The sequence below is a fragment of the Aphelocoma coerulescens genome, chromosome 8 (genome assembly GCF_041296385.1).
Source record: "Aphelocoma coerulescens isolate FSJ_1873_10779 chromosome 8, UR_Acoe_1.0, whole genome shotgun sequence".
In the NCBI taxonomy this organism is placed as follows: Eukaryota; Metazoa; Chordata; class Aves; order Passeriformes; family Corvidae; genus Aphelocoma; species Aphelocoma coerulescens.
This window is the reverse complement of record NC_091022.1, coordinates 32,607,049-32,625,308: the sequence shown is the minus strand read 5'-3', so window position 1 is coordinate 32,625,308 and position 18,260 is coordinate 32,607,049. Positions and strand designations below refer to the sequence as shown.

The following is an 18,260-nucleotide window of genomic DNA, read 5'->3' as shown; positions in this document are numbered from 1 at the left end:
TCCCGTGGCTGTGCCACGGCAGCAGTTCTTGCTCGGGTGCAGACAGGTACAAATGGCACCACAGCCCTTCACAGAGCAAACACAGCCTGGGTCTATTAAACCAGAAAATGCAAGCGAGCTGAAAAGGCCGGATTTCTGCAGTGGTTGATATTCCGTCTGCAGCGCCTCGCCTCCCTCTATGCATCAGCTTCATCTGCACTTTCCAATTTCTGCCCGTTCTCGCTGTAATTCCCAGCGGCACTAATGAGGCTCCCAGGCAGGCAGCGCATCTCCAATCCAGCACTAAATTATATTAACGAAGCATATTTAGAATATTCGCAAATTGTTTGTCAAAGCTGCTGCTAAAAGATAAGGAACTGAAATCTCTGAATACAAATGACTCAATGTAGACTAATTCCAGGATATGATCATGATTTACATCAACACAGCCTCGACTCGCATGAGGTCGGATTCAATTTTTCTGAACAAGAGATAAATTGAACCTTTCGTAGGAATAAAAATAAAATGCATTTCAAGGTGATTTTTAAACTTAGTCCGTAAATTATTGGCCTGGAATCTTTATTGTGCATGTTTAACTTGCAGTCATTATGTAAATGCTTTCCTTATATAAATATTCATTACACAGCCCCATTATGTAAATCCAGCAAATCTCCCCACTCAGCGTAACAGGTCGGGCTGCGGGTTGTAATCTCCAAATCTGTATTGTGGAAATGTCACCCGAATAAATTGCAGGTATTACTTATTTTGTTCTGACATTTCCGAGCAAAGAGCAGCATCGATACTTTAGGAATGAAGGCAGAATGTTCAAGGATGAACTTCTGCCGGGGACCCCACTGCAGCATTAGCTCTGCTGTGTCCCACCAACGCCTGGGCACAGCTCTGCTGGCAGCAACAGCAACAGACACTCAGAAATCTTCTGATAAAATGTTCCTCCTTGCCAAAATTCAGGTGCTGTGCATCAAAATTATTTCCCGCTTGGGTTTTGACAGAAGTTTCCCAAGGGGAGCTCCCACAGCTGCGGAAGGGATGGGATGGGATGGGATGGGATGGGATGGGATGGGATGGGATGGGATGGGATGGGATGGGATGGGGATGCAGCGACAGCACACGGGGCAGTGGACTTGAGGTGAAGGAGGGTCAGTTTGGATCAAAGATTGGGATGGAATTCTTCCCTGTGAGGCCCTGGCACAGGGTGCCCAGAGCAGCTGGGGCTGCCCCTGGATCCCTGGCAGTGCCCAAGGCCAGGCTGGACATTGGGGCTGGGAGCAGCCTGGGACAGTGGGAGGTGTCCCTGCCATGGCAGGGGTGGTACTGAGTGGGCTTTAAGGTCCCTCCCAACCCAAACCATTCCGGGATTCTGGGATCTCTGGTTACTTCCAGTTTGATATTTTCCAGTTCTTCCCTGCTCTCTTGCCTTTTTCTCACAGTTTTATCTCCATCATTCCTGGTCAGCTATTTTCCCAAAACAGGAGGATAACCTGGATGTAGGGATACACCTGCATTTGGAGGAGCAGGGCTCCAGAAACTGCGAATAAAGGCAGATTTTCCCATGTGGAATGGAGTGGAAGGCAGGTCCCTGGCACCAGGACACTCGGCGTTCATTCCATCCCGATTCCAGAGAAGGGTGACACTGAAACATTTCTAGTATAACCCAACAACAAAAAAAAACCACCAAAAAAAGCCCTGTAAACACTGTCTAGCATGTGCAAAAGAACTGATTTTTCCCCACCACAGAGAAACACAGTGTTGGTGTTACACTGAGCCAGAAATTAGGCTGGGTTTAGACTCAACACATCCACATGGTGACTCCTGTCCCTCTCCAGCACATTCCATTTGCCACAGGCATGTGTGCAGGGGTGGGATGGGACTGCAGGGACTCCAGTGCCCATCCCCGTGCTCCTGGGCAGCCCTAAAGCTCTGGACATGAACTGCACTCCTGGATCAGCAGCTCAGCCTCAGCCCCACACTGGATTGGTGCAATCCATGTCCCGAGTGCTCTGGAGCACAGGAAGGAGCCTCAGAGCTGATTCCATTCCATTCCATTCCATTCCATTCCATTCCATTCCATTCCATTCCATTCCAGACAAAAGGCAGTGCCTGGGCAGGCAGGACCCTTCCCAACCCCACCAGTGCAGAACATTCCTGTTCTCTGAGGGAGAAACAAAGAGGGATTTATAAAATTCTCCCTAAATGCCAAGAAACAAACAGCTCGATCTGAGGCAGAGATTCGGCTCCTCCTGCCCAAGAGCTGCAGCCTCTCCAATGGAGCCATACATGACAGAAATGAGAAGGGCTTCGCTGGAGTGCAAGTGCTTCAAAGCTGGATTTTCAGGCTGCAGATCCTGAACTGACATGAATTATCATCAGATTCCCCAGGCTTTGTGTGTGTACAAAGGGTGAACTCTTAAAATGCTCCATCTCCTGCTTAAAGATGGTTTTAAAGCTGGAAGTTTTAGAAACAAGTTTCTGGTTTGTTCCTTTTTTCTTGCTAAAGCCCAAATGGAGCAGATATTGCTGGGGAGGTTGGTTTCCCCCCCAGTTCCCCCCACTGATCAGTGAGGAGCTGCTCTGCTCCCGCTTTCCCTTCACACAGAGAGGCTGCTCCAGAATTAATCACGTTGTGTGAAGGATCTCACTGTCACACTGCCCTTTCCTGACTCTGCAATTCCAGGTGCAATTAGCAGGGGCTTCCACAGCCCGGCAGTGACCTCCTTCCTCAGGCTGCTTTGGCCCAGAGAGCTCAAACCCAGGGATTATTTTCTCCTGGGTCATGGAATCCTGGAATGGTTTGGGTTGGAAGGGATCTCAAAGCCCACCCGGTGCCACCCCTGCCATGGCAGAGACACCTCCCACTGTCCCAGGCTGCTCCCAGCCCCAATGTCCAGCCTGGCCTTGGGCACTGCCAGGGATCCAGGGGCAGCCCCAGCTGCTCTGGGCACCCTGTGCCAGGGCCTGCCCACCCTCCCAGGGAACAATTCCTTCCCAATCTCCCATCCATCCCTGCTCTCTGGCAGCGGGAAGCCATTCCCAGTCGCTGTCCTGTCACTGGTTTTCACAAGAATTCCTCAATGCCAGCACATTCCACTGGCAAATGCCAATTTAGAGCCCAGATTCCCTGGGGCTTTACAAAGCTTTGGTGTCCTGCTCCTGGGTGGGTCTATAGGGAACACTCCTCCTCCTCCTGCCTTGCTGTGACCTCCCCGTTCTCAGCCACCCGAGGCAGAGCTCGGCTCGAGGTTTGCAGCTCTGTGATGGGGACTTTGCACAAGCCCATAGCTCTGGATTTTCCCCTTGATTCCTGCTTCTCCCAGCCACCAGGAGCCAGGAGATGTCCCAGCCTGGTGGCCTGGCACAGCACCCTGCTAACACCCAGGGCACAGCACCGGGGCTTGGGCTGGGCTCAGCAGCTGGGCAGTGCCTGAGCTACACCCTGTGCCATGGAGGAGCAGTGTTTCCTGGAAAACACCCCAAACCTGCATTCCCTGGGACGTGAGATGGCTCAGGTGGCCTCAGGCTCTTCCATCAGCCCTTTCCTGAGAATGGTGATGTTCATGGAGCGCTGCTGATGGCTTGGGTGGGTCAGTCCTTCCTGCAAGCACTCAGGGAGCTGAGGATTTTTATTAATATTTGATAGGAATTTAATGGCCCGGCTCGTTATCCTGGAGGGATTTTTCAGCTGATAAAGGCATAGCTTGTCAGTAAATCAATGGTCCCTGGTATCAAACACAGGGCTGGCAGCTTCCCAAGAGCTCCAGGGGAGGTGGTGTGGAGTAAATGAGGGCATTAATTACCAGTTTAAAGACAGCAGAGCAAACAGCAGCACCCAATGGAAATGGCTGGGCAGGATTCCTCCCTTTGCCTTTGGATCAGCAATAAAATCACCTCCAAACTGACTTCCCAAACCACAGCTCTCCATGAAAAAGGCCATGTCTTCTGGGTTCGGGTTATGGGAATTCTGGCCTTTTCTTTTTAACAGGACTTGTGAGTAGCAGCCTTGGGAGATTTGGTATTAGGAGCCAGCTAAGTGACGTTCAGTGCCACGAGGCAGCGCTCTGGGGTGAGGGGACATTCCCCTGCAGCTGGGGGTTTCTGAGGGACACTCCTCAGGAAAATGCTGCTTTTATCAGGACCGTTTTAGAAGTTTGAGCATCCCTTCAGGAACAATTAAAGATATTCCTAGAAATCCTCAGGCCTTCTTAAAATGCTTTATAAAGAATATTCTCGTTAAAATACACTTGTCAGGAGAAGAATACTCCAGCTAAGATGGTCACATAATTGGGGCTTTGTGAAGGAACTGAGGAACAAGAGTGAGATCAAAATCTTAGTGAGATACAAACTACAACTGTCCAAAACTGCTGCACAGAAATGAACAGGACTTTTTTCTTTTTGACAATTCTATGATAAATGGAAAGTATTTCTTACTTTTCAGTAAAAGTAGATGAACTCATTAATAACTCATAAAATTCAATGAAAATGAGAGTTTTAATACAGGCTGAGCTTATTCCCGCAGATATCAGTTCATTTTTACGTGAGAAACGTTGCACTTTTGAATGAGCAGTGTGTGACTCCCAGGGGGTATTTCAGAGCTTTAATGTTCAAACCCAACCCAACAGTTCCCCTTTTCCAGAGGCAGCCAAGCCCAGGCTGGCCCTGCTGGTCAGCACAGACCCAGGGAGGGGACAGCGGGTGGCAGAGCCCAGCATCCCAGACTGGGTGAGGCTGGAAGGGCCCACAGTGGCTCCTCTGGTGCCACCTCCCTGCTCCAGCGGGGCCATCCCAGAGCACAGGGCACAGGATTGAGTCCAGACAGGTCTGGAATGTCCCCAGGGAGGAGACCCCACAGCCTCTCTGGGCTCTGCTCAGGGCCGGGCACTGCCCAGGGCAGCACTTCTGCCTCCTGTGCAGGGGGAACTTTTCCTCGTGTCCTACAGAGTGTCTCACTGCATTTGATGAATATTCCCTTCAATTCCCAATCATTTTCCTGTTTCAGCCCTATCTTTCCCCTCCACACCAGCCGTGCTCACCAGGCCCTTCCTGGTGTGTGTTAGTGAGTGCTGCTGTGCCCAGAGATGTGCTGGGAGAGCTGCTGTGGGACCCTTGCACACTTTGAAACATGAATCCATGTGCGGACACACAAATGAATTCGCTCCTTCATGGCCAGGACATAACAGTTCTGCCTTGTCCCCACTGCCCACCCTGGGCTTTTCCAGAGCTCGAAAGCCACAGTTATTAACAGTCAATTAAAGGCTTTCAGGCTGGGAAAACACTTCCAGCAAGTCTTTTAAATCCTCAGGCCTATAATTTCCAGCATCTGTGGCCACGGCTGCTGTGAGCTGCTGTGCTAAAATAATAATTACATGTAACTTTTTGGGGTTTGTGGTGCAGCGAGCACCTTGTGAGGAACGCAAACCCATTAATTGGCCATTCCCTGGGGCACACTGCTGGGAAGGTGTGGGAGGATAACTCGGGAGCAGGGAGCAGCTTCCATGTGAGGGATATCCAACACTCCCTGCCAGGTGGGACCCGCGGCAGGGAAAGGCTGTGAGGTGCTGGGATTTCGGGAGCTGTGGGAGTGCCTGTGCTGGCTGTGCCCCGTGTCAGGTGGGGATAAATGAGCTGTGGAGCTGGGTCAGTGCTCCTGGCCGTGAGCAATTCCTGGTGGGCGACAGGGCACGGAGCAGGCACGGACACCAGCACTGCTGTTTGGTTCTCTGTCCTCTCCCACCAGGTCTGTGCCTGCTCTGGGAATCACTCACGGGCTGTCCTCGCTCCTGTGTGACACAGCAAACGGCGAGATCCCATTCCTTTGGGTGCTGTGGCCAAGGAGAGCTGTTCATGTTTAATTAATGGAGCAGCTGGCTGGGACCAGCTGCTCCTGGAGTGGCTTTGGTCCCTGCAGCTGGCCCTGACCTCTGGCTTTGCTCCGTCCTGCAGGGGCAGGGCTCTGCCTGGCTGCAAACCACCAGCACTCAGGGGTGCTGCAGCTTTGGAGGCGAGAATGGTGGAGTCCCAGGCTGGTTTGGGTTGGAAGGGACTTAAAGCTCCTCTTGTTCCCATGGGCAGGGACACTTTCCACTGTCCCAGGCTGCTCCAAGCCCTGTCCAGCCTGGCCTTGGACACTGCCAGGGATCCAGGGGCAGCCACAGCTGCTCTGCTCTGTGACACCCATCAGGTGCAAATTACTCTCATGTATCTGGAAGTTGTTGAGCTTCACTTTGGAGATGGGTCGGGAGAGAACCTTTGGTCACCCCCAGGAGTTTGAGGGGATTTCAGCTCACCTTGGAGCTGGGGTTCCTGGGTGGAAGCTGCAGTGGCTCCAGCTTCCCTTGGGTGTGTGTTAAACTCTCGGTGCAGATGTTGAATTTCAGGTGTTCTGTGCTCAGCCTGCAGTAATTCCTTTCTGTGATTATTTCATTTCAGCCAAGCCCTTTGAGAGCGGGCAGTACCTGGACATCTACGGAATTACAAGAGACCAGGCTGGGGAATACGAGTGCAGTGCAGAAAACGATGTCTCAGTCCCGGACGTGAAAAAAGTAAAAGTCACAGTAAACTGTAAGTCCCGTTGTTTGTTACTCCCTCAGTGTGGTGGAGAAGCGGCGGAGAAGGAAAGTCTGGAGCAGCAAAGTGGAGCTGCTGGGTTTGTCCCAGTGGCAGAGGGAGCTGTGCTGTGTGGTGTCACCTGGGTGTCACCAAGGAGGGCACAGCAAGGTGCAAGCTGTCCCTTCTGGGTGATTCTCTGAGCAGGTTCTGGTGGCTGCTGTGGATGTTGGGCTGAGCCCTTCCTGGTTTATCTTGTCACGGTGGTGCTGTAGGTGATGTAAGGAGATGAGAAACTCTGTTTGGGTCATTAGACAGGGACTGATCTCCATGGAAGTGTGAACTGTTCTCAGAGGAGGCAGCAGGGTGTTCATGCAGTCCCCACTGGAGGCAGAGGGGACCCGGCTGTGTGGTGGGTGACACCAGGAGCCACCTGGTACCTGTCCCTGCAGCCTGTCTGGTCTGACCAGGTGGGATTTTCACAGCAAGGTGTTCTCAGCTTGGGTCTGAATCTGCTTTAGCACTCAGCATAATGTAAAATATTCTTTTTCCCTCCATCATGTGAAAAAAACAGGCAAGACAATGTGAATAATTTCTCTTGTTCATTCTAACAATTTTCTTCGGTTAACTTCAATTACCCAGTTTGTAATTGGTTTCTGGTTTCGGAGTTGCTGTGGCAGCTTTATTGGTCACAAATAGGAGATGTCAGCATTTTTTGCCCCCCAGAGACCTTGTCCCAGTTTCTGTGGGCAGCAAAGCCCCTCATCCCCCGTCACTGTGGGGCCACTACTGTCACCCGGGTGCTCAGGGGTGTTCACTGCTGCCCAGACTGTTCCCATTTACGTGGCACCAGGGTTCCTTGGCACGTGGGGACAATGCAGTGGCACTTCTGGAGCAGCTGGATCGTGCTCTGGGTGCCAGGGCAGTGCCCTGTGCCGGGTGACGCTGCTGCAGGGCCCAGCCTCAGTGTGATGGGCGGTGACCCTCGGCCACAAGGACGGACCTGGCCTGCGGAGCAGCTCAGGAGGCTCCCGCAGGCTCTGGGGCTGCTCTCGCTGCTGCTTTGCCCTCCCTGATGTGTCTCCACCTCCCTCAGCTTTTCTGGATTCCTGAAAACCGGCAGTGCTTGGAAAATGTGTGGGAGGGAAACCCACACTGGCTGGTGCCGGGGGGAACGAGGGCACTCTCTTTTTGCGCAGTAGGTTCTTCCTTCAAAAAACCTTGTGCAGACCTTGCCCAGGCCTGCCCTGGGTGGTTTGGGGTGACACCTTCACAGGAGCTGTGCTTCCAGATGGTCTGTGGTGTCACATAAGCACAACAGGGAGCTCAGCCCGGTTTTAGCCAAACAAACACTGCCTGTGTTATTTCATGTCAGGGGTTTTAATAAGGCAGAGAGCAGCTGACAGAGAAAGGGAGAAGGCTCAGCCTGCTCAGAGGTGTTTGTGATCTTTTTCTCATTTAAAAACCCCAGTGGATGTGGTAAACTTAGGGACTCTCTCTTGCCTTCCAAGTCAGCCTAGACAGGCCCAAGTCCCAGCCTGGATCAGAGCTGCTCAGAGGGATGTGCAGGCTCAGGAAGGGGAGCAAAGGGGAATTGTCTGTGGGGAAGGACGTGCAGGCTCTGGAGGTCCCGTTCCTCTCTGCCTCAAGCGAGGGGTGCTCAGGCCCGACTGTGGCACTCGGTGTGAGGCACTTTGTGTGCAGCTCAAACATGTCCTGGGCTGCTCAGCCAACGGGCTTGGTGATGCTGGCTGCAGCCTCACCCTGACAAATAAAGTGTCAAAACGAAAGTCATAAAGCTGCTCCTTGTCCCAGTGCAGCCACCTGGGCCAAGCTGGGAGTGTCCTCAGCCATACCATGGATGTACTGGTACCGTGTCAGATTCAGGCAAACTTCTAAGTCTGCACTACGAATATGCAGAGTATTTTATTTTTTTAAAATACTTCTCACAACTCCAGAAGGAGGGGTGGGAATCTCATGGAAGCAGTGTAAGGCTGAGCTGTGGCTGCAGCTGTAGCTGTGTGCGCATGGCTGGTTTGTCACAGTCAGCTCATTGCCCACACAGCCCCGCGGGGCTGGGGATGTGTCCCCAACAGCTGAGCACGGAGCAGGAGCTCTGTCAACATCTGCCTACAGTCACTATTTGGAAGGAATTTATAGCAAGTTTATTTTCAAGTTAAAATCTGGAAAGCTCTTAATGAAAGAAATAAAAAAGAGAAGAAGCCCTCAGGTGTCCCCTGGCTGGGCAGTTTCCTTTGTCAAATGTTCTTCAGTCCTGTTTCTTCTTTAAAGATACCTATTTGTTTCCATAGCAAACTGATAAGAGCAAGGCTTTCTCCCCAGAAATTTCATCCTTTTATTTGGTGCCTGTGGACGTGGGTCAGCGGTGGCTTTGGCAGTGCTGGGGGAAGGTTGGACTCCCTGGTCTTGGAGGGCTTTCCCAAGCTAAACAGTTCTGCGATTTCTTTTCCTCTGCTGCTGCTCTCACCCACTCCTGGTGTCATTCCATGATTCCTCTCCTGGTGCGGGGAAGTTCTGCTCATTTCCCAGGTCCCTCCACTGTGCCTTTAATGCCACTTAGTTGTGACCGAGTTCTCAGTGAGAGTCACTCAGGCTGTGACCCACCTGTCCTCCTTGGGTCTCACAGGGACATTGGCATTCCAAAAAATGTCCATTGCCTTTCCCACGTGGAGCGTTTACGTGGAAAATTCTCCTGGCAGTAACGTGTGTGGCTTGTGTTCCAAACCAAGGCCAGGTTGGCCGGGGCCTGGAGCAGCCTGGGGCAGGGGCTAACGCGGCTCTGGCAGCCTCTAACAGTGTCCCACGGTATTAAAGGGACGTTCTCTGCTGCAGCCCTGCGAGCTGCAATGAATCAGGGCTCTCTTGCTCCCAGGTAATAGAAGGCATCCACGAGCCCTGAGCAGTTCCAGAGGGTACAGGCAGAATTTGGGACGTGGATATTCGTGGCACGGAGCGGCTGCTCAGCCATCCAGGCAGAGACAAGAGAATTACCAGGTTTAAATTACTTTGTGAAATTCAAGTTTCTTGGCTGGGCATCTTCCAGCCCTCCGTAAAACACGGAGCTCCCGGCACAGGTTATGGCTCTAATGACTTACAGGGGGTTTCATTCTACTGCTGGATATGCCATAATCTACATCTTCTACCTAATTTATGTCTGTCCCCCCTAATTTCCCTTTGAAAAATGGTGGCCTAAGAATCTGCCTGAATTCCAGAAGGATGGGGGGTAAAAAAAGGAAAAAACCCATTGAAGCTGCTGGTTGGTGCTGAAAGAATACTCCACCAAATCAAGTTAAAATAGATAAGACGTAATCCAATTTCATTTCACAAGTAAATCCTATTAGCATTTTCCATTACATTTTGTAAAGCAAATACTGATTTATAGATTATCATATTGAACCCTGCTTTGAATGAACCAGTGTGTGGATTTAATGTGTCATCTGAAAGCTGGTCTGAAACTCTCCATGTGCTACTGTCACTGCACTCCTTCTCTCCTGCACTATTACTGTCATGCTTGAAAAATCTTAAAGGCAGCTGCTAAATCCTAGAATTTCCAGGAGAGCTGAGGCCACAGAACAAGGATGAGGAATGGGATGTGTGCATCAGGAAACTGGCATTTATTTGCATTTATTCCAAACTGTCAGCTGTCTAAGTAAATAGAAAATGTGGATTTAAAGTGGAGTGCTGTTGTGGAATTCCCTTTTTTTTAGGGTAATACATGCTAAGGGTCAGTTTTCCTGTAATTGTACCTTGGACAGCTCTGGTAGAGCTGGAGCTCTCAGACTTGACTGAATCAAGATCCAGTGGTTTCGGGGAGGGAAAAGACATTCAGCTGGAGTTAAAATAATTTAATAATTTAATTTCAGGCTGCACACTGCAGGCCGGGTTGGGGGTACTCACTGGGGAGGTGACAGTGAGAGTTCCTGTGCTGAGGGTCCCAGCTGGCACCGGGCAGTGCCACTGTGCTCTGCCCTGTGGGCTCTGCTGGCCTGAATGTCGGGGTGCTCCTGGCAGCACAGGAGGGAGGACAGGCCCTCATTCCAGGGCCAGAACTCCCAGGCAGGTTTTTGGCATGGGTTACTTTGCAGGAAATGATGTCTCATGCAGCCTGGGCTCCACCTGCAGCAGTCCTGCCTCCCTGTGCCACAGAGCACAGAGCTCACCTGCTGGGTTCTCTGGGCAGTAAATACAAAGAAAACTCAAAATAGTGCAGACACTGAGCCACGTCTGCCTGCAGCACCATCTCTGCGTGCTCTGCTCCATCAGGCCTTGAAAGCCTTGAGGGAAGGGAGTGGGAGCGGATCTGTTCTCTGCAGAGGGTCAGGATGGACAACAGGAGGAATTTCTTCACAGAAAGGGTTTTTAAGCATTGGCAGGGGCTGCCCAGGGAGGTTTGGAGTGCCCATCCCTGGAGGTGTCCAAGGAAGGGCTGGATGTGGCACTCAGGGCTCTGGGCTGGGGACAAGGGGGGGATCGGGCACAGCTTGGACTTCATGATCCTGGAGGGCTTTTCCAGCCTCAGTGATTCTGTAATTCCATATGCCTGGCTCTGGGGCACTTCCCTGTGACAGTGGGACACTCAAGGGGTGCGGGGTTCCCCCAGCAACCGCGGTCACCCTCTGCAGAGTGTCCATCTCAGCTGCTTGCTGGATCCATCCAGAGGGTGAATCGAGTGTTGAACTCATTTCTGGGTGTTTGAACTCATTCCTGGGTGGTTTTGTCCAGTTTTCAGGCCACTTTTTCCATTTCCCTGGATGATTTCAGGGTTCTCATCTCCAGTTACGATGTTAATGAACCCTCCCCCAGCAGCAGGCCCAGGACTGGTGTCCAAGTGAGCAGATGGGAGCAGAGCAGGAGCAGAGTCTTGCAGGCACCGTGTGCTCGCCTGAAGGCAGATTTTAGCCCAGCTCAGCTGGTTCGTGCCTGGGAGCCGTGGTCAAACACAGCTGCTGCCATTCCCTGCTCCGGGCAGGAACTGCTGACGTGCCACAGTCCTTTCCTAACCAACCTGCTCATCTCCTCATTATCTTCCAGGCGCTCTCACACCTCTGATTGCTTGAACAGCATTTCCATGGGCATTGGAGAGAAATGGGCTGTGTGTCATTCCCTGGCTCCTCCTGTGCTCTCCTTGCCTGAAAAAGCTTCACCCAGGCTGTGGTTGGTGCTCAGGGCTTACACTGCAGCCCTGCATTTGCGTAATTCAGCCCTTTAATGAGTTTTTGAAGCTCATTGGGCTGATTTGGTTTGTATCAGTTTGGTTTATCCAAGTACTCACTGCATTATTTTTTCCTTGTCTTAACCTGAAATACAAAACAAAAGATTGGGGTCACTGAATTGGTGAAATCTTGTGTTTGGAACGATTCTGTCCCAAGCCTGGCAGAGTTCAAGAGTTTGGACAATGCTCTTGGGCACAGGGGGCAGGCACAGTGACTCGTGGGGGTGTCCTGTGCAGGGCTGAGGGCTGGATTCCATGATCCTCATGGATCCCTTCCAGCTCAGCACATTCTGTCATTTAATCCTTTCCTTTTCATGCATGTGTTTTGTGTTCTTCGGCAAACCATCTAAATTTGGGGCTTGGGGGCTTTACTCCCAACTTTATCAAGTTTTCCTGTGCCTCTGGGCCCTGGGCCGGTGTGCTCAGAGCAGGTTCCACATTACCTGGGTTATGGCCCTGCTCAAGTCGGGAGCAGAGGGGCCCTGGAAGGACATCCCAGTCCTTCCCTGGGTTTTCAGCCAGCCCAGTGCCATTTCTGTGGGCTCTGGGGAGTGTGTTCCAAAGGCTGTGTGGGATCCTGTGCGCTTCCCGCTGGGATGCTTTGATAAGGAATTTCAGGCAGTGGGGTTTTTTTGATGCAGGAATGTGTGAGTTCCTTGTAAGGAATTTTAAGTGGGGTGTTTGTTTTCGCTTGGCCAGGCCGGTTGTGCAGAACAGCTCCCCTCATTAGCATTTCTCCCCTCATTAGCATTTCTTCGAAGGCTCCTCGCTGTTGCTATGGTGCTTTGCATAATATTATGGATAATACTCCGATTTTACTTTGAAATCAGACATCCTGTACGAGCCACGCCGGCCTAATTATATCTGTAACCTTAAATCTCCTGGGGAAAAACACTGCAGGACTTCAGGGCTTGGTGGGGCTGCCAATGCCTGGACATGTTGCTGTGGCTCTGTTTTCCCAGGAAGTGTCCTGTGTGAACCATCCCTGACCTAGGATCAGCATTTCCTTGGCAAGGTTTTGAGTTTGGATTCAAGAAGGAAAATTGCCTCCGTTAAATTCTTAAATATGAAGACAAAGCCCACATATTTTCTGGAGGTCTCAGTCCTCCTCTTGCTTTGGCACCAAGTATAAAATTGCTCAGAGCAATTTAATTTTAATTTCCACTTTCCTCTAATGAAAGAGAGGGGAGGAGAGGGCTTCTCTTGAAGCAGTAATCAATAAGTCTGATTCTTTCCGTTTTTAATAGCTCCCAATTTGCAGCTCCATCTTTATATCCCTGACTCAGTTTAGGATTTGGGGTTAAGGTCAGCATTGGCTTTAGGAGCTGAGTTTCACTATCACGGGGTTTCACTGCTTTGGAAAAACACATTTTCCTCAGTTCTCAGGTTGGCATTCCAAAAGGGGATTTTGGCCTCTAAGTGGCACTGGGGACTCCTGGAAATCTGACTCCTGGCTCATGTTTGGTTCTTTTCATGGCCCAGTGGGGTTCAGTGCCCTGTGGGGTTTGCAGGACGTGCCCTGCTCTGTGTGATGCCCTCGGTCTGGGATGTGTGGGTGATGTTGGTGATGCTGGGGCAGGGTCCCCAGGCTCCAGCTGTGCCCCTGGCCTGTGCCAGCTGTGCCCAGGGCACGGCTCCAGCCTGCCCTGTGTGCCATGAAAGTTCAGATTTTCTGTGGGAAGGCAGCTGTGAGGATCCCCTTTTGGTTTGGGATTCCTTCCCCGAGGTCCAGCAGCTGCAGATGTGGGGATTGGAGTGTCCTCCCTTCGCTTCTTTGCATCCAGAAACGTTTGCAAGAGACCGCAGCTGGAGTTGTGCTGATGTTCTGAGTGGGGACAACAGTCCTGCTCCCTGACACCCTGCTGGGGGCTGGGCATGGGCTTCTGCAAGGATGCACTGGACATTTGCAATGTGGTCAGGCCAGGAGCTTGTGGAGGTGCTTTTATCATCCCAGCCAGCCCAGCTCCTCCTGCTTGTTCCTCCTGCTGCTGGTCGATATTAACCTGATTCTGCAGATGGGGTTCTCTGTGGTACAGCTGCTCCAGCCCGGCCATGAGAACTCTCAAATTTGAGATACTGCTTCAATTAAAGAGTCTGGGGGAGGCTGTCAGAGCAGTGATGGAGAGGACAGATTTCCTGCAGCACAGCACACGCAGCTGAGAGGAGGGAAAAAACAGGACTTGGTCTCTGTATCAGTGGGTTCAGTGTGTGAGGACACAAAGCCACCCACTGGGGTGAAGGAGGTGAGGGGACAGCACAGCCCTTGTGGAAATTTGGATCATGGCTCAAATCAGGGACAGCACAGCTGGGTTTGGTTGGAGCCATCAGGCAAGGGCTGCCAGCAAAATCTTTCAGGTGAAAGCAGTGCAAATAAAAGGTTTGTGTTGGGTTTTTTTTTTACATGAAATAAAGGCCTTTGGAGAATTTCTGCTGTCCTATAAATTGGAGGTTTTGATCATGCACCGTGTCATCAGTTGGGGTTTTTTTGCTTTTTGGGTTTTATCTCGTTACTTTTGGTCACCAGTAGGACTCAATTCTTATTTAGCTAATTTGCAAGCTGGTCTCATCACTGAGAACTTGTCTGAGTTATGTGATGTCCTCTCTCATAGCAACACTTACTGACGAACAGCTTACACCAATTCAATCAAAACTGGTGTGACAATTAAAGCCATCTCAGTTGGTTAGGTGGGGAAAGAATGATGCTGCTTTGAGGAAAATATTTCCCTTCTGTGGTGGAGAAATAATCCTCTTGTGAAGTAATGGTTGTCATTTTATGTCCTTCCTGTGTTTTTATTAACATTTCAGAAGTCAGATTAAAACAATATAGTTCACGTTTGTGACTCGAGTGCAATTTGGCTCCTAAATTAATATCGATTTCTTTCGGGGGTGTGATGATTTGTGCGGAGGTTCTGCAAACCCTGTGTGGTTCCTGCAGATCCCTGACAAACACCTCTCCTGTGGGAGCGTGACAGAACTGATGATGATGTTCCTGCTCGGAGATGGTGGCATTTGTGCTAACACAGCACATAATCAGGGCTTTGGCTACGCCAAATGAGCGCTGCTGCTGAAGGAGCTGCTGCATTAGTGCTCAAGATCTCTCTCCAGCAGATAAGGAGGATGTTTTTCATCTTCCCAAAGAAATTCTCTGCTTCGCTCTGCCAAGAGGCGTTGATTGGGAGGGAGTGGTGCCAGGGGGGTGGTGCAGGTCTGCCAGGGGCAGCGAGGGCTGCTCTCCAGCAGGGTCCCAGGCTGCCCAGCAGGGTCCCAGGCTGCCCAGGGCACGGGGGCTGCAGGACCAGGGTTCAGCCTGGCTACTTCCGTGGGCAAGGAGCTGGTACTGCAGGGTAACACCAGCACTGCTGCTGCAAAGGCAGATCAGGAGCTGCGGCCACAGGAACCCCCTCAGGTTCTCTCCTCGCTGTGTTAGAGCGTCTCCAGCTCTGAGCTGTGAACCACAGTGCAAAGCCAGATTAGGCAGGGGAGGTTTAGGTTGAATATTAGGGAATATTTCCCCATGGAAAGGGTGGCCAGGCCTTGGCAGGGGCTGCCCAGGGAGGTTTGGAGTGCCCATCCCTGGAGGTGTCCAAGGAAGGGCTGGAGGTGGCACTCAGGGCTCTGGGCTGGGGACAAGGGGGGGATTGGGCACAGCTTGGACTCCGTGATCCTGGAGGGCTTTTCCAACCTGATTCCGTGAAATAATGGAGCAGCCATGACACACGGCCCTAAAATTGGTGGGAAATACTGTAATCAATATATTGCTGCTGGTTTTTACAAAGGCACCGTGTGAAGCTCTCAGGCCATTGTTGGTGAAAGTGTGGAAGCAGCCCATGAATCTGTGGGCAGAAAAATTCATGAAAGGGTTTTAAATTGTTTTTATGTACTGTTCTACTCTTGCTGTCATTTTAAAGTCAAAGGAAGGTTCCAGTACAATTCTGGACACCTCTGTGCATCCACGTCTTCTGAAGCCTGTCTTGCATCTCCTGGCCTCAGGGGCAGCAGGAATGTGCTCCTCTCCATGGATTTGGCTCTCTAGAGGGTCAGTAGCTCCCCTCATCTTCAGAGGTGCTAAAATCTCCCATCTGTGGGTGGATGTTAAAGCCCCAAGCTGACGGCTGCAGAGCCAGGGAGTGGCTGAGGAGAGGCTGTCCTGGGGAGCCAGTCCTGCTTGGGGCGGGGGCCTTTTCCCACCGCCAGCTCTCCAGCCTCCAGGTGATCCCACTTTAAACACCAGCGAAAATACAGTTCAGGAAAATTGAAGCTTTAATAGAAGATGAGTCATCTCTAAAGAGCTGCTGCGTTTGAAGCAGCAATTTGGAGCAGAGCTGTGTGAGACTCCGGGCTAGAGCCAAAATTAATGGAGAGCTCTTGAGCTTCCAGGAGTGTTCCCTCGCCCAGATCACTCTTCAGCAAAAACAATTACTTAAAATACTTACTGATAGTCAACACACTGTAAAGCAATCTTTCTCCTGTAATTGCATTGTTCCTGGTTGCTGTGGGGCTGAGGCCTCCCTGTCCCTTGCAGAGCCTTTGAGGTGATGGTCAGAGGGGTTTGAGTGCAGCTGCTGACACCAGCTGGGGTCACAAAAAGCCAGGCCTGAGCAGTGTGTCAGCCTTGTGCAACTCTCCATCCCTTGGGGTTTTTTTCATGGTCTTTATCCCAGTCATTGCAGTTTGAAATGGTTCTGCACTAGGAGTGTGCTGTAATGATATTATTACAGCCTGATTTTTCCTGGTGACAGGGCTGAGGTTCAAATACCTCCTGTGGTGGCAAGGCTGTGGTGGAGGCAGCAGATGGAAGCTACAGGAGCCTCGAGAAGTCCCCATTTTGCATTTATAGTTTAAAACAAAGCAGTGCTGTGGATGCAAAAGACAGGAAAAACTGCCAGCATCACTCCTCAGGCATTATAATCCATAAAGCTGCTGCTCTTCATCCCTTCTGCTCTTCTCAAATAAAACCAAACTGTTGTGAGGCTGAAGCGACCTTTCCTGCACCTTGGAGCTGCAGAGCAAACACAAGGCTCTGTGATGGAACTTAGTGCCTCCAGGCATGGACCACATTGTTTTGGTTCCTGTTGCACAAAGATCTTGATAGTTGGTGCTGGACTGGGAGAATTCAGTTCTCCTAGAAAAAATTGCCTTCAAAATGCACCATTTCCAGTGTATTTGGAACCAAATTCTGTGAAATACCAGATGTATCAAAATCCAGTTGTTCTGCTGCTTCTGCACCTGGTGGGATCGATGGCCAAAAGAAAGAGAACAAATTGGGAATTATTTCTCAAGGCAGCAATTTCCTGAAGTGGGGAGCTCCCAGTAGTCCAGGTCTCCCATGTAAAGCCAGGTCTGCAGCCAGGCGGTGGCTTGGGATCTCTTGTCCCTTCCTGAGGAATGTGTGACATCCTTTGGAGATGAGGGGCTGTCACAAGAACATGAACCCATCCCTGGCACAAGCTGTGGAGCCCGGGATGTTTCTGGTGTCCCATCAGTGGCTCTCCTCTTTGGGCTCGCTCAGGGGAGGCCTGGGAGAACCCTGTCAGACTCACTCTGAGGTGGAATTTTAGAGTTTTATTTTTAAATTACAGTTGTTTTTCTTTTTTATTAGGCAGACTCTTCCCGGGAGTGAAAGCAGCCGGGATTTCCGTGGCTTTATTGCTTTTAGCAGAACCCCCTGAGGCCGTGGCTCTGGGTGTGCCCTTGTCACTGCTCCCTATCAGCTCACATCTGCCACGGCTCACTGGGGAGGGGAGCCAAACCCTCCCTTTATGTAAACTTCACTTCTTTTTAATACAGAGCAAGAGCTTCGAGACCTTTCATGGCTCCTTCTCATTCTTCATGAGCTACATATGTACATCAGCTCCAACACTCTGTCAGGGAACAGGGGTTTTCAATCAAAAAGACTGTCAGGAAAGCTGATTCACTAACAAGAAAGCTGTCAAGCTGTGACAGCTGCTGTCTTTGCAACCCCAAACAATCTGTTCAGTGCTAACTCTGACTTATGCTTCCATTTATTATACAGCAGTAATGAGTTCTGGCCTCGGAAGCAGCGTTTGGGGGACTCACCTGGCTGCTTTGGTGGGGATGTGCAGCGTGTCAAATCACATCCGAGCTGGACATGAGCAGTTCGCTGCAGAAAAGTTCTGCTTCTGCCTTTTGAGTTCTTTTTTTAAATTCCAGTGTCAGTCCTTACCTCATTTTTGTACTTAAGTGTGAATCTGGAGATCTCATTACTGTTGGGAGCTAACAAGAGTATGATTTCTGATTTTTCCCTATTGTGTTGAATAATGGATTTCAGTTTAAAGGCAACGTGTTTATCCCCAGAAACGAGTGAAGGAATTGGTTCTGGTGCTTAATTATCCCAGGATCTCAGAGACCACAAAAATCCTGGGAAGGAGCTGAGGGCTCAGGCTGGTGCTGCTGTCCAGGTGTCAGCATTCACACTATCAGCCTTTGCTTTTAAAATGAGAAAAGAGGAAGAGCACTTTGACATCTCCTC

At 50.8% G+C, this 18,260-nt stretch overlaps 1 protein-coding gene across 2 annotated transcripts in view; it reads left to right on the top strand.

Moving 5' to 3' along the window:
* Positions 1-18,260, top strand: part of NEGR1 (neuronal growth regulator 1) — a 188,665-nt gene that overhangs the window by 114,346 nt on the left and 56,059 nt on the right. For both annotated transcript variants that reach the window (XM_069022701.1, XM_069022700.1), the window contains exon 4: positions 6,421-6,552. In XM_069022701.1, coding sequence (XP_068878802.1) covers positions 6,421-6,552 — 132 coding nt within the window. The remainder of the gene's footprint in view (positions 1-6,420; positions 6,553-18,260) is intronic.